This window comes from Nicotiana attenuata, unplaced genomic scaffold (assembly GCF_001879085.1).
Source record: "Nicotiana attenuata strain UT unplaced genomic scaffold, NIATTr2, whole genome shotgun sequence".
Classification (NCBI taxonomy): Eukaryota; Viridiplantae; Streptophyta; class Magnoliopsida; order Solanales; family Solanaceae; genus Nicotiana; species Nicotiana attenuata.
In genome coordinates this window covers 57,917-82,303 of record NW_017674609.1, presented here as the reverse complement: position 1 = coordinate 82,303, position 24,387 = coordinate 57,917, and the positions used below count along the sequence as shown (strand labels likewise).

At 40.5% G+C, this 24,387-nt stretch overlaps 2 protein-coding genes across 2 annotated transcripts; one reads left to right on the top strand and one right to left on the bottom strand.

Moving 5' to 3' along the window:
- Positions 1-13,307: 13,307 nt before the first annotated feature.
- LOC109218995 (probable polygalacturonase At3g15720) lies at positions 13,308-15,918 on the bottom strand. The gene is made up of 10 exons (XM_019383394.1): positions 15,792-15,918; positions 15,394-15,464; positions 15,151-15,288; positions 14,911-15,066; positions 14,485-14,502; positions 14,167-14,374; positions 13,992-14,073; positions 13,791-13,899; positions 13,607-13,720; positions 13,308-13,529 (listed from the first exon to the last, which is right to left on the bottom strand). The coding sequence occupies exons 1-10, from the start codon at positions 15,916-15,918 to the stop codon at positions 13,308-13,310; spliced, it is 1,245 nt and encodes a 414-aa protein (XP_019238939.1).
- LOC109218998 lies at positions 15,886-24,311 on the top strand. The gene is made up of 2 exons (XM_019383398.1): positions 15,886-16,133; positions 23,558-24,311. The coding sequence occupies exons 1-2, from the start codon at positions 16,008-16,010 to the stop codon at positions 23,999-24,001; spliced, it is 570 nt and encodes a 189-aa protein (XP_019238943.1). The 5' UTR covers positions 15,886-16,007; the 3' UTR covers positions 24,002-24,311.
- The last annotated feature ends 76 nt before the right edge of the window (positions 24,312-24,387 follow it).

Genomic DNA, 24,387 nt, shown 5'->3' with positions numbered 1-24,387 from the left:
GTTTTTAACTTATTCTTTTTTGTTTTACACTACTCTCTACTAGATCTTTTCGAGTGTTCAAGTTTTCAACGTTCTGTTCTTCTTTTAAAACTAAGGTTTCCTGAACCCTTTCGAAATCACTATATCTTCTGATTTTTTGAGTATTTTATGTTTATGTTTGTGTTATGTGTTTGTTGGTGTGATCTTCTGGTTACTCTCCGAGTTCCATGCTTTAATTTTGCTATTAGGGTTCCAACCTTCTATTGATTCTGTGATTTCTTGCTTAGGGTCTCTGATTTTCATGCCTATTGTGTTTTATAGGTCTAATTGTTCATCGTTTACCAAATATTCTGCTGATTTTGTGCATCTCTTTGAATCCCTGAATTTGTATATGTTTTCCTTAGAAGTTTTACACTGATTTTTGAATCACTTCCTTATTTGTGAAATGCTCTCCTTACTTAGTACTGATTCCCTGTGATTTTCAATTTCATCCGTGATTCTTTGAACTAATTTGTGTGCACAATATGTTGTCCTTATACTTTCCTTACTTGAAATATTCTGTATACTTTTACTACTCTTATTATGGAAATACCAGTCTTGCAAATAATAATTTTCCTTATTTGACACAATTTGTACCCGTTTGAACTATGACTCCTTAATTGAAGGGAGTTCGAGTTTTTAATTGATTCTAATTGGTATTATTTCCATAACTATGATCAGTCTATACGTATTACCTTATTTTCACTTAATTTGAGAGCTATAAGTACCCCCATTCTCTATTGCATTACACACTGATACATTGCACATCATACACAAGAACAAAAGGGTTCATTGCTCTGAACTCTCTCTTACACACATAAGCATACTCAGTGTTCTCTCTTATTTTCTACACATCCTCTCCCGCTTTCCTGTTGATTACTGATTACTCAGTCGGCTGAAAGCCAAGACTGATTGATCTTTGGGGGCTGCTCCATTATTCTACTACTCTATACATTGTTGATTGTTTGGTCTGCATACTACTGCTTACTTCCCTGCACACTACTGCTCTACACTATCTCATCCTTGACTGGTATGCCCTCTATTTGATTTGTAGCATCCAAAACAATATGCTTTTATACATGCTGCACTTTATTTTGTTTCTTCTATGCTTTTACTTATGGTTCTGCTGTCCTTATTGCAACTAGCATGCCCCCTGTGTGACTATCCTCCTATTTATCCAGCATACCTATTGGTTTGCTTAATGCATGTTCTCTCCTACTCCCTAGCCCCAGTACATTCTCAGCATGTGATCATGAGCCCTTTTGGTTGAAACCTGTTAACTGTAGGTGCAACTGTGTTGTTACATGTGAACTATTTACCCCATTCCCCTTTTCCCTGTTTGTGTCTACTGCCCGGAACTATATGAGGTATTTTGGTTCTGAGTTTTGTCAAAACTGTCCCATTGTTTTTCTTTCAAAGCTGGTTCTACATGGATCATTCTTTTTTAAACTGCTTTTCAACTCAATTTCTTTAAAGAAATTTCTATCACTCTCACTACTCCTAGAGTTTAGGTTCTACCCCCCTTCGTGTAAGCATTGCCTTGGGCACCTTTGAGTACCCATTGAACTTTGATGCACAAGGCTGGTAATTCCACACTGCACTTGTTCAAATATTTTTGTAATGTTTGGGTGCTGGTATTGGCCAAGGACCCCCATTAGGCCCTTAGGGAGCTTTGCCGCACCCAAACCATGGTCAAGGCTGTGAAACTCGAAAGAAGTGAGGTTGGAAGATTGGGCCTGGTTGAAGGCTCCCTATAGAGTAGCTTCTTATTTTTTTTTTTATTATGTAATTTAGCTATCGTGGTTTGTAATAATTTGTAAACAACTGATTGGGGTTATAGTAAAATTGGGAGGGATTATGCATGCTTAGTTTAATTAATGGGTAGAAAACATGTCTATAGGGTTTTACTTACCAATTTGTGCAATAGAAGCCATGCGTAGGACATGCATCTTATACCTAGATATCCTGTTTTAGGCTCTTTACTTTCAGATTGTTATACTCACTTTGCGATCAGTTAGTAATCAACAAATAACTGTTATGAAACTACTACCGCATTTAGAGACCATGCTTTAGGAGCTTTATGTGCATTAGACATCATGTTATTTAGGGTTGCAATTGCTGAACGCCTCACTAGCTGTTTAATTTAACAACACAAGTTTGTTTGGCTGTGTCTTCTCTTTAAAACTGGAATCAATATGCATGTTCACCACTTTTTTTTTAAGACAAGAAGGCAATACATACATCGCCTAGGCAAGCTTTAGGCCCAATAATAATAAAGATGATTGATTTTGTTTTACTAGTTTCAAGCTACTCAACCTTTTAACTTTCCCAACTCTTTTATCCGTCTCTCTGAAGTCCACTCTTTTACTGAAAATCTCTTTATCTGGAAACCTGTTTCGTATTTATATGCTCTCACTAATTTCCTGATTCGTGCTCTATTAAGCTTTTAAATTACTGGTACCTTTCCGCCTAGGATCACGTTATTTTGATACTTGTTTACTTAAACTATTGTATTTTCAAATCCTTTTTTTTAAACGATGTTTTAACAGTTCCCTCACCTTTACTTACTCGACTGTTTTCTTAGTTGTATTTCTGCAAGTCAAACACTCTTTGGATCATTCAATTGTGGTTAAACCTTCTACTAAAACTAATCTTTAAACTCGCGTTCTTTTAAGACCTTAAATGTGTTTGAGGCGTGCTAATTACATGTTTACTTGTGAGGGATCTGTGAGCCTCTTATTTGCCCTTGTATGGTTCCTTTATGTGTAGTCCTACTTGTTATGTATGTCGCCTAGCATTTTGTCCTTTAAACCTAAGGGTTCAGCCTAGACCTTACCTTGTAGGAATAGTGGTCCTAAATACCCTCTAGGACTTATAGGACGGGACGGGTAATAGCACGCAATAAGCATTCTTGACCAATCCACACGTTTAAATAACCTTTAAGGGGTGGGAAGGGTAGAATATGGAGATGATGACCGATGCGCTAATATCACGTGCGACCCCTCTTTGAGGAGTGATTGCTGGGTATTGCATTGAAGTGATCCATATTAATCATAAACCTAGGATCCCTTTTCCTTTGTTTGTCTTTGTTTGCTCTCTTTAGAATTGTTTAGACCTTTTAAATCTCTGCTCTCTTTCTACTTACTTTCACAAGTTTCAATTTAATTGCAAGTCCTTATTTGAGCCTTGATTGATTATTTATAAAGTCACAACATAGCATGGCCGGGAACCACACTAGTGGATCTTGAGGGGTGCCTAACACCTTCCCCTCGAGATAATTTTTAGCCCTTACCCGAACTCTGGTTTTCAAATTCAAAACCCTTAGTGTCCTAATGCACTTAATCATTAGGTGGCGACTCTTCAAATCCAAAAACCCAATTCCCAAACGGGAATAGAGTTGTCTTCCCAAATGTCGTAAACCCGATTTTGCTTTAGAAAAAGGGGGCGTCGACAGTAACTATTGGAGGTTTGGAGACCTGAGTTGATCCTTTGTTGCTTGGTATGTTAGATTATGGATGTGATATTGGGTATGGACTGGTTGTCTCAGTATTGTGCCACTCTAGGCTATTGCGCTAAGGCGGCGATATTGGCTATGCCGGGAATGCCATGGATTGAGTGGCGAGGTTCGACGGATTATGTTCTTAGTAGGGTGGTTTTGTATTTCGAAGACCCAGCAGATGGCTGGGAAGGATTGTCTTCCTTATTTGGGCCTTCGTGATGGATGTCAGTACAGATACTCCTACCATTGATTCAGTGTCGGTGGTGAGGGACTTTTCGGCTGTGTTTCTTGTAGCCGGGCATGTCGCCGGACGAGGTTGTTGATTTTGGTATTGATTTGGTGTCGGGCACCATAGCATATGACACCGGCGGGGTTAAAGGAGTTGAAGGAACAGCTTCAGGACCTCCTTGATAAAGGGTTCATTAGTAGACCTATATGGATGTGTGTTCTGCATCGAGACGGTTTTGTTGACTTGAGTTGCTATTGGTGAGGGATGTGTTGATTCGATTGTTATTGAGCTTGTTAGTGATCTGGGGAGATCTATGAGTTATCTTTCCGTAATGTGAGGCATTAGGATTGTCGGTTATAGGCACATATGGCGCGTTTTATTGGGGCCTCTCAGTGGAATTCGAGCCGGAAGAGTATTGGGTATTGCTCGGCAGATGGCGTATCGGTTGTTTCCTTTCGGGTTTGTATAGTGTTATGCCAATTGCTTCGCTATGGTCATGATGATTTGCTTTGGTTCTAGACATCAATCGCACGTGGTTGTTGATCTTGAGCATAGTGACTTGAGGTGTTTCATGCGGACCGGTGTTTGGATAGGGTCGCGCATTTCAGCGAAGTTATGTGGAGGTATGATCCTTCAGGATAGATTCCTGTATTCTGTTTCTACGAGGTGTGACGCGTTCTCAGCATTTGGTGTGGTGGTACTGGTGAGCTTGCGGTACAGCTCTCTCATTTGAGTCATTTTCATGATTTGAGTACGTTCAGATTGTTGCTTATTGGTGCGCGGATTGTGCGAGTTGTGGCTTTAGATTGTATTGACGTGTCATGTCACCAAAGTAGTTGTATTGGAATTAGATGAGATTTTTAGGATCTAGAATGAATACAAACGGATTCAATTTCAGCGTGTTGGAAGGATAATATCGATGTTCGGCTCAGAAATTTGCTATGGTCCTTGCTAAAGGAGAAGTGGCTTCACGAATGGTTGATCTGAAGAGTGGTTATGACTTCTTATGTGTTTCATTTATCAATGGCAGTATAAGAAAGTGTTGGAATGAGGCTTTATTTGACAAAAGGCTTATTATCGAAATTCGGATGTTTGGAGTAACTGTTGTGATTAGAGGTTATCGCTACAAGTGTTTGAGTTATGCGGTATGTCATGTAATTACACCTGAGGTTGCAGGCATGGGTTATTACAGCTTGTTCGGGCTTATTCAGAGTATAAATGTGAGCTTCTAATCTTGTAGATGACTTCAGAAGTGGAAATGTGGTTCTAAGGTTTATGGGCTAGGTTGATTGTAAAATTTCAGTTACATTGTGTTATCAGACCTATATGAGATAGGGTGACGTGGGATGACCCCCGGGTATGTTCATGGTAAGGTTATTCAGCGATTGATTGGCTTTTGGAACAACTCTGGGCACGTTCGAGGACGAACGTATGTTTAAATGGGGGAGGATGTAACGACCCGACCGGTCGTTTTGAGCTTTTGCACTTTGCTCGCCAGTTCTCGGGCATGTCTAGCCCCGTATTATGCATTATGACTTATGTAAATCGTTGGTTTTGCTTTCAGGGCAATCGGAATGAATTTGGAAGAACAGTTCTCAGTTTGAAGCTTGAAATTTGAAAGGTTTGACCAAGTTTTTGACTTGTTTGTAAATGATCTCGGATTGGAATTTTTATGATTTGGTTAACTGCGTTAGGTGATTTAGGACTTAGGAGCGTGATCCAAATGTGTTTTGGAGGTCCGGAGTAGATTTAGGCTTGAATTGGCGGAATTGAGTTTTTGGCGTTTTCCGGTTGATAGGTGAGATTTTGATATAGAGGTCGGAATGGGATTCCGGAAGTTGCGGTAGCTTTGTTATGTCATTTGGGATGTGCGTGCAAAATTTCAGGTCATTTGGACGTGGTTTGGTTGGATTTTTGATCAAAAGTGGAATGCGGAAGAATTTAGAACCTTAGGCTTGAATTCGATGAGTTTTGATGATTTTGATGTTGTTTGAGGTGTTTTGAAGATTGGTACAAGTTTGAATAAGGCTATGGAATATGTTTGTGCTTTTGGTTGAGGTCCCGGGGGGCCTCGGGGTGATTTCGGATGGTTGATGGGGAGTTGAAAGCTTGATGCAACTGCAGTATTTTTTTCGCTGCTTCTGGTATTTCTGCACCTCCGGATAGGGGACCGCAGGTGCGGCGCTGCATATGCGAAATAGGGGCCGCAGAAGCGGCCAGAGGTACGTTTGTCAGGAAACCGCAGAAGCGGCTAGGAGGACCGCATCTGCGATGTCGCAGATGCGGGTGTGGAATCGCAGATGCGGGAAATGGGGAGCTTAAGTGATTTCCGTAGAAGCGGATCAAGAACCACAGATGCGGTAAAATGACTGCAGATGCGGAAATGTCTGGACAGAATATATTAATTCCTCCTTCGCGATTTTCAGAGGGTTTCTTCACTTTTAACTTGAATTTTGGAGCTTTGGGCGATTTTTAAGAGAGAAAATTATTGTTCTTCATTGAGGCAAGGATTTTGGGCCCTAAAACTCGATTATTTGTGATTAAGGAACAAAATATCAGTGTTTAATTCATGAAAATCAGTAGAAAAAGCTGGAGTTAGGGCCGAGATTATGAGACCTTCTAGGGATGATTTGAGGGGTCAAATGAACTCCGATTTTCGAATTCTTTATATGTATGGACTCGTGAGATGATGAAAAAAATTTTGGTATAAAGTTTGTCCAGTTCCAGGACGCGGGCCCGGGGGTCGGGTTTTGACTGATTTCGGGTTTTGTGCTTAAAATCGATGTTTTTTTCCATTGGAATTCATTCGTTTAGCATAATTTGATGATAAAATAAATCTGAACTTGGTAGATTTGGAGCACTCGGAAGTTGGTTCGAGAGGCAAGCGTGTTGCAGAGTAGCTTTTCGGGCTAGTTCGAGGTGAGTAATGATTTTAAATATTGTCCTGAGGGTATGAAACCCCGGAATTTCACAGCGTTCGGCTATGTTGAGGTGAGACACACGCTAGATGGCGAGCGTGGGGTCGTGCACCGTTAGGGATTGTGACGTAGTCCATCCCAAATGACTATTTTACTGCATATTTGATAATTAATTATTTGATGTTATTATATGTTGGGCTAAATGCCATATGTGGGCTTCGTGCCAACCTCTTTGAACCCTTAGGGGATTTTAAATGATATTTTTCCTCACTGTTGATTTCATATTGATGCTCAGTCATGCTATATTTTCACTATTTTCAAAACTCAGCTATGTTATTCTGTTTTAAACACATTAAACGATATTTTTAAAGATATTTTGAGCTGAGCTTCATGTATTGATGCCCGAGGGGCTTATGAGATTCTGACTGAGTAAGGCCGAGGGCCTGTGTTGTGAGGATACATTGGATCAGGCTGCACGCCGCAGCAGTGATATATTGATTATACTAATGAGGCCGAGGGCCTGAGATTGTAAGCCACGAGGTGGTCTGAGATTGATATGAGGCCGAGAGCATGTTTATGATGCCACGAGATGGCTTGATATTGCTCTTGGCCCGTAAGGGGCCCCTCCCGGAGTCTGTACACCCCCAGTGAGCGCGGGTACCCATTGTGATATGACATATAGCCCGAGGGGCTGGTATTTTTCTGTGACATTGCCCGAGGGACTGATTCTGTTGTTACTGTACTCGAGGGGCAGTTATTATGTGTTTACTTTTAGTTGTTTTCCCTGTATATTGTTTAACTGTTTAAAGGATGTTTATGAGATTTCACTGCTTAATTATATTTACTGATTTTGCTATGCCTCATTTTAGCTTAATGTTGTGCCTTACGTGGTTTTATATTACCCAATCTTCATTTATTTTTATTACTCATTGAGTTGGAGTACTCACTTTACTCCCTGCACCCCTGTGTGCAGATTCGGGCGCTACAGGTCCTGCACCTGAGAGTTGATAGTTCCAGCAGGTCTTCGGAGATTTACTAGGTAGCTGCTTGGCGATTCGCAGCCCAGTGCATTCTCCCTCTATCTTAGTTTCTTGATTCAGTTATGTAGTAGTGGATTAGACTTTAGACTTTTATTTTCGTTTTAGATGCTCATGACTGGTGACACTCCGATGTCGGGCTGTGTTGGTTTTATTTCCGCAACTTATACTGTTATTTTGGGATTTTATTCCTATTAAAGACTTGAGTTTTATTATTTCAACTGTTAAAGTGAATTGGAAGTGTGTCGGCTGGCCTTGTCTTCACGAGAGGCGCCATCACGACCGAGTTTAAGTTTAGGGTCGTGACATAACCACCACATCACCATCAACAACCATAGCTAGCACTGTCCATCATTATAAACTAATACCACCCACCACCATCTTCCTTAATCACAACTACCACCACCACCAGCCGCCATTATTAACTATCACCACCCACCACCACCATCCTCAATCATAATAGCTACCACTATCAATCACCACTAGCTGCTACCCTAAACTATACCACCATCAATCAAATCTACCACCAACCACCGCTTCTAGTCGGCATTCACAAGCACTACCATTAGTCATCACCACCAACAACTATCATATTTTAATAAGCTATATATTTTATTGATGGAATATTAGATTAATTAGTATTTTATTTGAAATTTATGTTTGTTAATTTTCAAATAAAGGTAAATTTTATACATTCAAATGTTAAAAATCAAACAGACTTAATCATTTAGTATTTAGATCTTAATACACATCTTAACACTTAAATGTATATTCAGATTCAGATATTTTAATCTTAATACACATCTTGATATTCAGACGGTTATTCAGATTCAGACTTCATAATCTTAAAAAAAAACAAATGAGGCCTTAGTCATTCTGACCTCCTGGTTCAGTTAAGACAAGTAATTATATAGATTTATTAATCTAACTTTGATAGCAATGGCATTAATCATAGGTGAATCCAACAACCTGCTCTTAATGTAAAACAGTCTGTTTAGTATTTTATTTATGTAACCAACTCAACAATTGTACAGCAGGAGATAGTTGACACCGATATAGGATATTTTTGGTGTGTTAATCTAGGATAAAGCAAATATTATACTATTGGAATATGTTTGATTTAATGGTAACTGCCAAACGAAGACCACTGGCTTCTGATGTGACAATGTTAAATTTTTCTTCCAAATTCCATCATTATCGAATATCACCACAATCATGGATGAGATGAAAGAAACTAAGAAAACTATGTAGGAGTAAATGTCAAATACTTGATTTTGTCAGACAAAAGAGAATAATAGGAACGATCAAAGGATCCAACCTGGCGATTTGTTTAAAACTAATTAACATACTAATGAAAAGTGGAGATGAATCTATTGAGGAAACTTGTCCAGTTCATAATCATGAATAAGTTTAATAAATCGTCTTGTATAACTTAGTTGAACCAATCATATTTGTGGTTTTTGGTATTTTGTTTTTGCTCGAGTGCTAATGACCAATTGATATTTTGGTCAATCGGACTGCTTATTTATGGGGGCGATGTGCACAAATAGCCACTAACAACACCTGTCTTTATTTTAAAGCCAGTATTTTAAATGTCTTTAGTCTTTAGCCATTAGTTTAATAAACTTATACCTGACTGGACGAAAATACCCTTCTGCTATAACTTATACCTGTCTTTAGTCTTTGGTAGACACGGATAAAGAGCCTTAATATGGCGTTGGTAGAATCAACCTTCTGAGCATCATTGACACCTTTTGCTACTTTATTAATATCAGACTCACCCATTCCTGATGACAATGTCAAACGAGTTTCAAATTAGGATGAAAATCAGAGACGATATTCAGTAAACACTAAAGTCATGATTTAAAATATCTCTCTCTCTCTCTCTCTCTCTATATATATATATATATATAGTAAAGTTACAATAAATTAAATTTTTAGTCTTACCACACTCTGTGATGTAAACAGTTGGATTCTTGTAATAATTCTTGTGTAAACGAGAAGTCTTTCAACGTCCATTGGAGCAACAAGAAATGAAGGTAACTTAAACACAAAGTTAACGGACTCCGTGTCCTGTAACTTTGGACGTGTAATTNATATATATATATATATATATATATATATATATATGTAAAAGTTCAATAAATTAAATTTTTTGCTTACCACACTCTGTGATGTAAACAGTTGGATTCTTGTAATAATTCTTTGTGTAAACGAGAAGCTTTTCAAGTCCCATTGGAGCAACAAAGAAAATGAGGTAACTTTAAACACAAAGTTAAGGACTCCCTGTCCTGAACTTTTGAACGTGTAATTCAAACTTAAGGACTGCCTGACTTTAACTTTTGAACCTGCATTTCAAACTTAAGGACTCCTGTTCTTAACGTTTGAACTTTGAACTCAAAGTTAAGGACTGCCTGTCCTTAACTTTTGAACGTATTATTCAAACTTAAGGACTGTCTTTCCATAACTTTTTAATCTGCAAGTCAAACTTAAGGACTCCTGTCCTTAACTTTTAAACTTGAAACTCAAAGCTAAGGACAGACAGTCCTTAAGTTTTGAACTTGAAACAATAACTTAAGGACTGCCTGTCCTTAAGTTTTGAACTTGAAACTATAAGTTAAGGACTGCATGTCCTTAACTTTTGAACCTGAAACTCAAAGTTAAGGACAGAAAGTCCTTAAGTTTTGAACTTGAAACAATAACTTAAGGACTGCCTGTCCTTAAATTTTGAACTTGAAGCTATAAGTTAAGGACTCCCTGTCCTTATCTTTTGAACTTGCATGTCAAACTTAAGGACTCCTGTACTTAACTTTTGTAAAGTTGAGGACAGACAGTCTTTAACTTATAGTTTCAAGTTCAAAACTTGATTACAAAAATCTTGAAGGCTAACCAAGTGAACAAACCCAGGTACAATCCCCGAGAAGAGAATTGTAGGATTTCGAGGGAATGGATAGATTGGTCTCGAGCATAAAAGAAAGATCATGCATCTGCGACATTATACCTTCTATATCCATATTATTCTTTGATGGATTTGATTCACCACGAATGTCTGCATTCTATGAAGCATCACCAACCTTGCTTGGGGTATCAACGGCACTAATATATGTCAAATGAAATGTAAGAAGGGTTTTTCACATTTACCATTACTGCGCTTGATATATACTTCACCTTCATCGCTTCTTTCTTTTTGCAGAAGGGTTTGGGAATATAACCATTGAAGAAAGGGTAAAACTATCTTTTTCCTATTAGTAGTGGCTATTTTTGCTGAGCATTATAATTAGTGGATAAAAATTGAAGACCCCCTTAATTAGTGGCTAGTACACGGCATTTTTACTATTTATGGCTTGATAATTTATAAAAGCCCACTAATGAATTGCAAAGTTGAATTGGACCACTAAAAAGCGAATTCTTGACGTGTTTCATGTTGGCAAACTTTGTTGATCATGGAAGAAAGTATAATTATTTTTTATTTTTGCACAAATGAATAGAAACCATAAGGCAAAATACCTTATCACCCCCCCCCCCCCCCTTAAACTTGTCACGGATTATTAGTTACAGCCTTAAACTATTTGTGGTCTTAATTACCCCCTTTAATTAGGCCTTTTGAGAGTTATTACCTTCCTGGACGCTGATGTGGCAAATTGTGTGGGTGCACTCGCCTGCCACGTAGATTTTTCTGTATAATAGGCATTTTTTTGAAAAATAAAATATATTTTTACCTTTTTAAGTAGGTTATTTTTTTAGATAATTTTTTTCGAATACAATTTATAATAACGGATAGAACTACATTATTTAGGCTAAAAAATTTTATTTGGCTAAAAATAATAAAGTTTTAGTTAATCTTTTTTTTAATTTAACCTGAAAATAAAGATTTATACAATTATAAATAGTCAAGGCATCTAAAAAGTTATAAAAATACATAGTTTGAAATTAATTATTTTTACTATAATTTTTTATATAGCATTATGGTGCTCTAAAAATATACTTTTATATATTTTACCTGAAAAAGTAAAAATACACAGTTGAAATAAATATTCATTGCATCAAAAGAAGAAATAAAAAGAGTGAAAAATTGCAAGAAATAACTTCTTATTTATAACATACTTATTGCTCTAATAAAATACTTATTGCAGAAATACAGGGTAAGGCTCCGTACGATAGACCGTTGTGGTCCGGCCCTTCCCCCTTCCCCCGCGCATAGCGGTAGCTTAGTGCACCGGGCTGCCCTTTTTTTTATTGCTCTAAAAATGTATCTATAAAGTAAGTTATTTTTTGCAATTGTACACTCCTTTTATCTCTTCTTTGGATACAATGACTATTTATTTCAACTGTGTAATTTAGGGCTATATAAAAAATTATAGCCAAAATAATTAATTTCAAACCATGTATTTTTATAACTTTTTAGATGCCTTGACTATTTATTTCAATTGTATAAATCTTTATTTTCAGGTTAATTCAAAAAAAGATTAACTAAAACTTTATTATTTCTAGCCAAATAAAAAACTTAGCCTAAATAATGTAGTTCTATTCAAGTTTTATTATAAATTGTATTCAAAAAAAATTATCTAAAAAAGTAACTTACTTAAAAAGGTAAAAATATAATTTATTTTTCAGAAAAATGCAACATATACAGAAAAATCCACGTGGCAGGCGAGTGCATCCACACAATTTGCCACATCAGCGTCCAGGGGGTAATGACTCTCAAAAGGCCTAGTTGAGGGGGGTAATTAAGACCACGAATAGTTTAAAACTGTAACTAATAATCTGTGACAAGTTTAGGGGGTGGTAAGGTATTTTACCAAACCATAATTACACAAAATGACTTATAGACAATGTATTTCTTCCTCCAAAGGCAATTTTGAAAGGAAAAAAAAAAATTGTTGCCGACGTCTTTGAGTCACATAAATATAACATCGTTAATATTTCTTTTTAAAGGCATTACATGTTCATATACCACTTTTTGAAATGTAACTTTACCCTAAATATTTCTCGCTAAAAACCTAAATTTTGCGAGGATTCTATGACCTTGAAATAGACCTCGATACCAAACAAGTACCTGAATCCGTTACAATTGACTATTAGTCAATTTTAAGGAATCCCAAATTACGAGTGTCAGTACACCATAGGAAAGTATACGTAGAATGTGTTTAGAAGAGGCCAAGTCAACTTAAAACAATGTTAAGATTTAGCTCAAACATTCATATGCTTATACAAGAACTCGGCTCATTGAAGAGTAGCCCCTCCAGCCAAGAGGGGAGCTAGGTGGACTCAAGAGGGTTCAATTGAATTTTCTTAAAAAAAAAAAAAGCATGTCGTGCAAATAAGGTAAAATCAAATTTCTCTGCATATATAATATAATAAATAAAATTTGAATCCCTATACATTAGGGAAGATTCTAGCGTAACGGCAAAGGTAATTAAAATTGTTTTAAGTCAAATCTAAAGATGGCGGGCAAATAACCTTCCACACCAAGCAGTAATTAGTCCACTGGAAGGTGTGAATCCGTCCAGACCTAATTAGTACTACATTAACAATAGGATGTGCAGTAAATCACTCGTAATTTGGAAAACTGAAAGTTAATCTGTCAAAATTCGTGCCCCTGATTCTCAAAGGCGGATTTCAGGTGTATTTTGACCCTTAACAAATCCATGTGCACTATTAGTATACGATTTAGCTTCACGTTTGGTGCCTGAACGGATGTATATATCCTCCATTAATATACCCGTACACGGAACTTTAGCACTGCAATCCAGCTTCACAGCAAATTCACCTTGGGAAGTTCCAAGTATCTGTCTAAAAGTAATACCACTAACCTGTACTGCTAAATCCTGCAACAATAAACGTAACAAATGTTTAAGGAGTTACTTTTATTAAAAGTTGAACATTATAAACAAAAAATACTTACTTGTTCTATACAGTTTTCATGATCACAATAGAACTGATCGATAATTATAGGGTTATGAGAATCTTGCGACAATATTCTCTCAAAAATAATGTTCTTAGCGTACCCTCGGCCACCCTGATTAAACACAACAACAAAATTGTCAAAACAATCCTACATGTATTTAAATTAATACAGTAGCACCTACCTGCCACGTCTTTATTCGAGCACCATTTGTAGATTTTATGAACACCACGTCACTGACAAGAACATTTTCAACAGTGTCGTTTGATCCATGTTTGCCTAGACTTCCAATACTGCATTTGGATCGAATTACATTAATCACATTTGCATTTCTAAACACAGAAATTAAGTGCAAGAGGACAGAAGTGAGGAGATGAAACTCAACCTTATACCATGCCCTGGTCCGCATATTATGTTGCTAATTTTCAGATTAGAACATCCATCTACAATTGAGATACAATCATCCCCTGCATTCCAACAAAATTTAGCACTATCTTCACAAAAATCAAATTATTAAGAAAATTTCATCCTGTAAGTTGATAGAGATGTAATAAAAATACCAGTTCCAATTCGACAATGGTTAATGGTAACGTCTCGGCTGCTAGAAAGATGAATACCATCCGTATTTGGACTTTTAGCTGGGGCATCTATGGTTATGTTTGAGACAGTGGCAAATTCAGAGTTCTCAATATGAAAATGCACGTGAGGGTTGTCCTTAAAGCTCAGTCCGCTTACACTTATGTTTTGGCAATGTGAAATATCAAAAGCCTACAAAATAATCCTTTCATTAATAATTAAATGCCTAATATAAATGCTGTCATAAGTTAGTGCGATAATAACCAAGTTTACGAAATGTTATCAGAGCATCCAAAACTTACAGTTGGTTTCCTGCGGTCCTGAAAATAGAGGTAATAGAAACTGTTAGAAACCTAGACTGAAGCTTCACCAATGTCAAATAAATCTCAATGTCAAAAAATAAAAGGGTTGAAACTCTAATACGTCAGTTAATTATGTTGAAAGTAACATTAAAAAAGATTCAAAAAATGAAAGAGAAACGTTTTAAGCAAATAATATTGAAGACGGGAACCAGTTACGAGTATGTCTGCTCTCCAAAATATTACACATCCACCTGATTATAAAACTCTACGAATAAACACAAAAATGTATCAAATACAGAAAGCTGATAATTAATTTGCATCAGTCAATACGTTATCATAAAATGTTTCCTTTTACTTGGCGTTACTTGATTTATAAAGATTTAAAAATAACGTATAATTAAAATCTGATTCGTTTAATTGACTTACATTAACATCCCACCATTTGTGTCCTCGACCATTAATTGTTCCATTCCCACGTACTGTAAGGCCGTTAACATGTTTAATATAAATCCACTTATCACAATGAGTGGTCAAACACGTCCATTCCGAGGGTTCAATTGGTGCAACTATATTTCCATTCATCTGCAAAATAAGTAGAGTACGTACTTAGACTAAAAATAAGTACTTAATTAAGAATTTCCAGTGAATTAATGTTTATTTAAATACCTCAATAGTAACGCCTGGTGATGAGCAAGGGCCACTCAATTTCAAGGGATGAATCAAGAACGTATTCCCAGAAGGAACGTACATCGTTGGAGAAGATGACGATGATGTGCATACTGCTTCCCATGTTTTGTTGAAAGCCTATATAAAATTTGGAGGAAAAAAAGTCTATTAAATAATAGTACATATTTTACCACATAATATCTAACAATGTTTAATTCATCTATTAATGGATAGTTAAAATACATTGGTTGAATCGGACAAGCCATCTCCAACTGCACCATAATCCAGAACATTAAACACTGGAGAATCAGGTACTGAAAAAATCAATGAAGGCAAAAGTAACAGAGCAAGAAAGTATGAGATGAGCATCTTCATTATAATCTTATGGAACCCTGGAAAATTAAGGAGCTAGAGCTTATATATACTGGTTATTAAAAAGTACTTGCCAATAACCTAATTAATTTGCAAGTATAATGCATGCAATATTTCTGGGACTTATCTGATTCCGAAGTATTGTTGTCCTAGTAAACTAGTCCATAAAGTATTATAATTCAAATGTGACACAAACTAGGAACAAAGTAATCAAGTAAGCAATTAAAATCCTTGTTCAGGAGTTAATTTACTCTAGAAGTGTAACGTACCACGTGAGGTAAAAATGAGCAGAACTGAGGGTATAATTGGAAAAATAATATTTAGCAAGGCCACGACATCTAAAATTTTCCTGATAGGATAAGCAGCAATTTGATTGGTCGAATAATTTGGAACCATAGAATTCTGAGGAGAAGAAAGAGTCGGTGTTTGGGTGTAATGAAAGTTCATGTGAAACTAGAGTTTTGGGGAGAAGCTGAAACTCTTCAATGGCGGCTTCAACCACTGCTTGTCTGAGAAACGTAGAACATGGCTTTAGTTCCAAGCCCCGATTTGGCCGCTTATTTCCCTCTAAAAGCGCCCCGCGTTTCTTGGCCATGGCTCCTAAAAAGAAGGTATTCCATTTATATTACGCTAATTCAGTTCGAATCAAAAATTAAGACATTCCCCTTAATTTGTTGGTACATTCATAAGTTTTGATACAAACTTTATTAACCTCTGCATCTTGATGCTCATCTAAAAACCTTATTTACTTAGGACAATCAAACTTGTTTGAAGCAAATATTACACTTCTAGCTAGTTAAAAACTTACTCGCATCTGGTACTAGCATGATGAATACATGATATGTCTTTACATAAATTTGGATTATTATATATACTATAGTTAATTTATAACTTAACCATGACAAATTAGAATGATTTGATGAACCACGTGGTAAGGGGCAAAGTTATTGTTGATATTACGGGTTCGGCCGAACCCATTCCTATTTGTTTTAAGAAATTTATTAAATATATACAAAATATCAATTTAGAACACGTTAACTTAATAGGACTAGAATCCGGAATTCATAAGATTCAAATTCTAGCTCCGCCTTTGCACGTGGTGTATCAGAAATCTTGTTTCGTCATAGGGTGGGAATGGGTTTGTGATAGGACCTCTCAAGTATAAGATTGTAATGGAAAAAATTGGGACAAGTTTGGAGGTTCTTATGTACTATCCCACTCTTAATTCAGTTATGTATCAAAAGGGTTCTTGATTAATAAAAACAGTGAACTCAATTCTATGGGCTAATTTCCTTGCAATGAATATCAATAGTATTGTTTGCTCAAAAGTTATTACATATCTTGTGAGTGTAAAACAATACAAATAATCACGGGAAATAATCCGTTGGACTAAATGAAAGAAACGAGAATAAGTGCTCAGAATTAGGGGGAGAAACATTGGAAGCCTTTATTGATAATATTTGTTTGGTCTGCCTCTCCATGAAGAGGTTCAGAGCCTTACAATGGTGTTTTCTCTTCCCATAAGATGGGTATATTTTTTCCTTCTCTCTCCTGTCTATAGTGGTGAAGAAGCAGCCCCCTTTCTAGGCTTCCACTCTTAGTATTTATAGCTGTGGGCTTCGTGAGCTAGCAATAAGTGGCCGTGACCACGTTGGGATCTCGCCTTTATGGTGGCGGATAGGCCATGGCCTTGTCGATCGAGCCGGATGCGGGTTGAACATCGTCAATTCTAAGTGGTCGTACCACTAATTAATCATGAATTAGCTTGAAACGGGATTAGCCTCGTTAATTATCGTGGGGTCGGATTCTGACCCATACAGTTAGTCCCTCCGCTTATTGAGGTCGGGCCTTGGCCGAGCTCGATGAGCGGATTCCATAGGCTGTATTTCGAGAAACACGGATGGAGATGGCGACTGTTGCTTCGGTCGAGGCCGAATTCTTTATGGCGATGGCCCTTAGCCTTGTAGAGTATTAGTATCCTGTCATTGGGCTGTCAAGTCATTGTTCAATCGAGGTCGAACTCTCCTTTTGGGCGAAGGCACTTGACCTTTTAGCTTACTTCGAGTGAGGTCGAGCTGCATTGTGCTCTGATCCTTACGTTTGCTTTGGAAACATACCCGTCGGCCATGACGGACGGGTCGTATGTTGCGCGGCCGAGGAGAATGAGGGCACGCTTGATATGTGCTCGGCGGTGTCAGGAAAGAAAAATTTTAGGGCGCAAGGAGCACTTCCTCGGCATTCATAGGTCGTTATGACCATTTCGAGGGCGGGACGCCGACGGGTGATTTGCAAGGCCGCTTTACGGAGCCTGTCATAATGACGCACATTCCTATGGAATTGAACCGGCGTGCGGTTGGTCACGTAGTTAATGGTGGCAGTTGGGATGCATGAGGGCCACTTGTATTGCCTATAAATAAAGGCTGAGGAATTCGTTTTCCATATTCTTATTGCTTGTCTGAGAGAAATTCTGAAGAAGATTTTCTTATTGCTGTTTCACCTTCGTTCTTTGTCCCCCGAACTTCGTTCTTTCTCGTTATTGTATCAACAATGCAGGCATTTCTTCCCAAAAACGTTCTTCGACGGACCTTCCGGTAATTCACCGGTGACCGAGGGCCAATTCCGGCGATGGGGGTGCAGAAAACTGGTGGAAACTGGCGAGAGCCTCCGTCGGTTGACGAGATAGTATCTCTGCCCGGAGCTCGATGACTGATTTCACCGCCGACGGTGGTGAGGATCAGGTGGATGAAGCCCAATTAATGGGGGAGAATTGGGATGCTCGACTGCGGGGACAGGGGGTGATTCCCGGTACGCTGACTCATTCCGCTAAAGCGAGGAGAGGGTCCACACCGACCGTAGGGATACTGCGTCTTTTACGCCTACCCCTTCAATTTAGGGTTTAAGCTCCCGCTCCCAATGTGTGTGGTTATTTCTGCCGTTATTACGGGGTGTGCCGTCAGCTTCTCCTTCTCTTTACAAGTTGTTAGCATGCTCATCAAAATACGCAGAATTGGCTGTAGGGAGATTACGCTGCAGCATGTGCTTAGCCTCTACGCCCCACAGAGGTCGGACCGAGGTACCATGATTCGAGCGTTGCCCTCGCGGACGAGGGGCCTGACTGCGAAGCTAGATGATGAGGTTGAGCCTCGCCCCTTTCGAGCACTGTTCTTCTACATCAGGACTGAAACTTAGTGGCGTGCTCTACTGGATTCCCAGAGGCTTGGAATCACGCACGTTAAGTTTCTTAGCCAGTTGGAATCCTTCTCTCTTTTTTTACCTTTCCTTACGTCTTGTGCTCGTAAGCGTTAACTCGTGTCAATTTTTAGCCGAAAAATCGCCGCCGGCTCCGTTAGCTGGGATTCGCGGATGGGTGGAGGCCGTGCTCCCCCACACAGTGGGATACGCACGATGGGCGTCTTTCTGGGAGAGGCATGACCGTAGTCCTGTGGCAGTAAGAGAAAATGACTTCTTCTTCTGTTCCGCTTTGTTTCGACACTTCCTTAATTTTGTTTCTCTGTGATCAGGGAGGGCACGTCGCGTCAGGGCTCCTCAGTTGGCCTTCCGCGGCCTCGTTGCAATTGCTCGGCTTACTGCAGCGCCGGTCTGTCGCGCTCAATACCGAGGGCGGCCTCAGTTGAATCTTCAGCGGTTTCTTCTCCATCAAGGACCCGTCTTCGCGGACGAGGGGCCATCGGGGTTGTGCGCCCTAGAGCGGGAATCGTCATCAGATGGGAGGAGGAAGGCCGTTGATAAGGCGTAGGGTCGCGTTCGCGCCGGCTCCTCCTGTGGTAATTAATTGGACTCCCCCCCCGCGCGCGGAGAGGAGTGCGGCTGCGGCGCTTGCCCTCGAGGGTGGACAAACAATGGGGTTGCCCGGTTGGCTTAGGCCGTGATGATACCGTCGCTTCGGCGACTCAATTGGGGTTTCCAGTCGCTGAAACGGGAGGTAGTTCCTCAGCGGCTGCTAGTGTGGGTGAGGATGAGTCTGAATCCGACTTGGATCCCGACGACGTCCGTATGTTCCAGGAAGCTCCACCCAATTCAGCGTGCAGTGCAGGACGATCTCGCTTTTATCAGTTCCCACGGAATTGAACTTATGCTCCAAGGGGAAAGCTTGGTGCCGCAGTTCGAGCTGCTATGCCGAAGGCCGAGAATGCGTCGTTTGAGGGCGTCACGGATGTCGGGCTGATGAATGAAGTAGCCGTGATGGGCTTGAGGTATGTACTGTTACGTCGGTTCGCTTCTTCTTGCCTTAGAGTTTATTCTTTTATTCTAATCGTTGTCTTTGCTTTGCAGTCTTATCTGTTGGATGGAGAGCATCCGTCGAGCCAAGGTCCGCTCGGGGGATATTTTGCGGGTGCTGGAGAAGTATCGCCGTACCGAGATCAGTGCTGAGAGTTGCGCGTGCGCTTGAGGAATGATCCTCGCAGCCGGCCTTGGGCGAAGAGCTGGCGAGCGGAGCTTCAGATGCAGCAAAAAATATTGGTAGGACGAGTGCTCTCGAGGAGCAGCTCCGCCGAAAGGATGAGGAGCTCGAAGCGGTTAAAGAGGTCGCAGCTGAGTGCGAGCGCCGGGGCGAGGCCAAGGCGGCGGAACCACTGCGGCATGGAGCCGGAAAGTGACCGCGTTGGAGGTGAGGTCGCGGCATTGAAGCTTCAAGTGAGGGATGCTTCGTCCGAGGGCCGGCGTCGTTGGAGGACTATCGCGTGCACGAATCCCACGGGCATTGGAAAGGGATGCTGCGGCCTTTAGAGAAGCGAGTCTCGAGGAGCGGATTTGGTGTCTTTGAGCAGACGCCCAGGCCATGGCGGACCGGATCACAGCCTTAGAAGAAGAGAATCAGCGGCTATGGGATCAGGCCGCTTCTTCCAGCCAGGCTACGAAACTTTGGGTCTTTGCCGAGCCCAATGTGATGTATATAAGAGTTTGTGGGAGGCTGGCGTCGTGACCGAAGTTTGCTTCGAGGGGCGCGTCAGAAGGCTCGTGCAGGCACGTGCCGACTGTGTTTGACGCGGCACGCCAGGGCTGACGCTGGTGCAGATGATGGCGCAGACGGCACCAGTAGAAAGATGTCTGCGCATTTTTTCTTGTCTTGTTGCCGCTTGGCGTTTTAGGCGTTTCTTGTATTATTATTATTATTATTTTTTTTATTTCTTGTATGATCGGCTTTGCCGGGTGTAAGCGGGGATGACCCGTCATTGACTTTCTAAATATATAAAATTTTCTTTTCCATTGCCTGCCTTGTGCTTATTTTGATTGACCGTCGGCGTGGCGGCCCTAGTCGAATTTAGATCGACGGCCTTTAGTCGTGATGGAATCGCGGCCTTAGCCATAAAGGCAACTTCGACTGTCGTCAAATTGTTTACCCACCGCAGTCGAATCTAGGTCGACCGGGCCGCGATGGCCTTAGCCATGATATATTGATGGCCTTGCCATGTGCGACTTCGACTGTCGTCGAGTCGTTTACTCACCGTAGTCGAATCTAGGTCGACCATTTGTGGCGATGGCCTTAGACATAATATAATTGATGGCCTTGCTTTTTCAACTCGGTGTGGGCGAGTCTTAGCCGTTATTTGGCCGATTAGCGGCGCTTAGCCTTAGTCCCAGTTCGGGCCGGTCGAACTACCGGTCGTGATAGTAAAAAACGCGCCTCGTAGTTTGACCGGGCCGAACTTGTTACGTGCCCGAATCTTAATTCGAGTTGGGGAACTTACTTGAATGCGAGGGTGCCTATCCTGCCGCTTTGATTTGTTGAGTTGGGCTTTGCTTTCACAGATGAAGGCGTTTGGCCTGAGTCTAGGTTCAACTGTGGTTGAACTTGCTAAAGTTTGAGGACGAAGGCGTCCATCCTTGTAGTTCGACGAGGTTGAGCTCGTTGGATTCAATAGCCGAAGCGCATTAGCCTGAGTTCTAGGTTCGACCGTGGTGACCTTATTGGTGAGGACGCAGCGTCAGTCACGTTGACTTGTAAATTTGGTGCGCGAAGGCTAGTTCGTTGTTAACTGTGAACTGTTGGTAATGCGGCAGCCGTTTGTTCACTTATTAAACTTTTGCAGGGTATTGCTTTTTGGCGAAGGCAATGAGTGCCGGTTCACTGTCTGTTATCGATTTTGCGCGAGTGCCTGCCTATCGGTTCAACGTAGTTGAACTTTTCTGGTGAAGGCGCGTTAGCCTCGTCTTGGTTCAACCGTTAGTTGAACTTTTTGGCGAAGGACGATTAGCCTTGATTATAATGGCGAAGCCACATAGCCTGAGTTCCCGGTTTACAACTTTGTTGAACTTAGTCGATTTTGACGGCGAAGCTCATGGCCTGAGTCCCTGGTTCAACGTAGTGAACTTTTCTGGTAAGCTGCATAGCCTGTCTTGGTTCAACCGTAGTTTGATTTTGCGTATCGATTAATGGCGAAGCGCATAGCCTCAAGTTCCGGTTAACTGTTGTTAACTTAAGTCGATTTTGACGGCGAAGGTCGTGGCCCTGAGTCCGGTTCAACTGTAGTTGAACTTTTCTGCGTGAAGGCGCATAGCCTGTCTGGTTCAACCGTTTGAATTTTTGGCCGAAGAGCATAGCCTGAGTTCCGGTTTCAATGATTGTTGAAACTTAGTCGATTTTTTTGACGGCGAAGGCTCGTTGGCCTGAGTCCGCGCGTTTCAACTTAGTTTGAAACTTTCGGTGAAGGCGCATGCCTGTCTTGGTTCACCGTAGTTGAAACTTTTTGGCGAAGGCGCGCGATTATGGAAGGCGCCATTAGCCGAGTTCCGGGTTGCAAACTGTGGTGAACTTAGTCGATGTTTGAGCGAAGGCTCAGTGGCCTGAGGTCCCGGTTCAACTGTAGTTGACTTCTGTGAAGGCCATTAGCCTGTCTTGGCTTCAACGAGTTGAACTTTTTGTCGAAGGCGCATTTAGCCATGGATTAAGGCAAAGGCGCATAGCCTGAGTTCCGGTTCAACTGTTGTTGAACTTAGTCGATTTTGATGGCGAAGGCTCGATGGCCTGGTCCCGACGTTCAAAACTGTAGTTGAACTTTCTGGTGAAGGCGCATAGCCTGTCTTGGTTCAACCGTAGTTGAACTTTTTGGCGAAGGCGCATAGCCTGGATTTAATGGCAAAGCGCATAGCCTGAGTTCCGGTTCAACTGTAGTTGAACTTTCTGGTGAAGGCGCATAGCCTGTCTTGGTTCAACCGTAGTTGAACTTTCTTGGTTCGTGGGTTTTTGGGAGCTGAAGCTCGGTTTTGATTCGAGATCTTGAGCAACTTAATCGTTATCTTCCCAACCGGGGTATGTAGGCTGTCTCGAAGCGATTCTCGATTCGAGATTCCTCCGTGCTGGTTTCCGGCTGGAGCCCTTATCAGGGATGTGGGAGATCTCTNGTACGAAGTCGTAGTACGGAGTACGTCGTACGTACGACGTAGCCGGAGGGGGGGGGGGGGGGGAGCTGCTTCTTCTTGTTTGTACCATCCGATAGATGAGAAACAAAGGAACTGGATCCCGATTCGAGATCTTCGAGTTCCATCGGCCTGATATGCCGCTTTGGCTTGTTTATGCGTGGCTGCTTCTTCACCACTATAGATAGGAGAGAGAAGGAAAAAATATACCCATCTTATGGGAAGAGAAAACACCATTGTAAGTCATTCAATTATGTGGTTATATGAAAGTCCTTTCATTCTTCAGAGTCATAATCAAACTATTCTATATTGACTGTTACAACATTGCAACTTCATAATTGAAAGAAACAGTACACTTATAATACTAAATTTGTGCAGAATTTACGCTTATGCACAATTGTTTTTTGCTTTAAACATAAATGCACTCACTCCGTTGAGAGGATGCTGATGTTCTGCTGTGCAAATTCGCACCTTCTTTGTGCAGTGATTAGTGAAATACCATCTTGTCAAAAGGAAAAAAAATGTCAATGTAAACCATCATTCTTTATATGGACTTTGGATCAAATTACTAATTCTGTTTTACACCCGCATAAGCTGAGCTAAAGAGTACCACAATACTAACCAATAATACTACTAATAAGAATGACTAATGCAGGTGAACAAGTATGATGATGCTTGGAAAAAGCAATGGTACGGAGCGGGACTATTCTACGAGGGCGGAGAACAAGTGGAAGTTGATGTGTTCAAAAAACTGGAGAAGCGAAAAGTTTTGAGCACTGTGGAGAAAGCTGGGCTTCTATCAAAGGCTGAAGAACTAGGCTTTACGCTGTCCTCCATAGAGAGGTTAGGAGTATTTTCAAAGGCCGAAGAACTGGGGCTGCTCAGTTTGCTGGAGAAGGCAGCGAGTTTCTCGCCTTCTGCTCTGGCATCGGCGGCGCTCCCTATTTTAGTGGCGGCTATACTAGCAATCGTGTTGATACCTGATGATTCCGCGGGTCTTGTGGCGGTCCAGGCCGTTTTGGCTGGAGCACTCGGGTTGGGAGCTGTCGGGTTGTTAGTTGGGTCAGTTGTTTTGGATGGGTTGCAGGAGGCTGATTGACCATCGTGTATATCCAACCTCACTTGAAAACTACCCAAAAAACGGAAAAGAAAGGAACCAATTCCTGAAAACGTCAAATAAAAGGGATATTTTTATGCTTCTTACTTTTTAGCTGTGACTGTGAGATTCATATCGTCTGTGTCAATTTATTTGGAATTTTGGTGTAGTTATTGTTGCTGTACGTTCTAGCTGTTACATGCCTTACTTGACATTAGATTTGTGTTGAAACTTGAAACTAAACCAATTCTTAAGGTTACGCTCTTGAATAATTTTTGTAGTTATTGTATGTGAAGCAGTATAATTAATCAAATCCTTGTTCCTGCACGACTCTGAAACATTAGTACAAATTTCTGAATTTACTAAAAATTGATTTTGGCTTGCTTTGT

Excerpts from the sequence above, each read along its gene's own strand:
- LOC109218995 (XM_019383394.1), bottom strand. The coding sequence starts at position 15,918 with ATGGTTCCAAATTATTCGACCAATCAAATTGCTGCTTATCCTATCAGG. Across the intron at positions 15,465-15,791 it reads GCTCATTTTTACCTCACGTG|TACCTGATTCTCCAGTGTTT; the intron begins GTACGTTACACT and ends TGATTTTTTCAG. Across the intron at positions 13,721-13,790 it reads CTCGAATAAAGACGTGGCAG|GGTGGCCGAGGGTACGCTAA; the intron begins GTAGGTGCTACT and ends GTGTTTAATCAG.
- LOC109218998 (XM_019383398.1), top strand. The coding sequence starts at position 16,008 with ATGGCGGCTTCAACCACTGCTTGTCTGAGAAACGTAGAACATGGCTTT. Across the intron at positions 16,134-23,557 it reads CCATGGCTCCTAAAAAGAAG|GTGAACAAGTATGATGATGC; the intron begins GTATTCCATTTA and ends TGACTAATGCAG.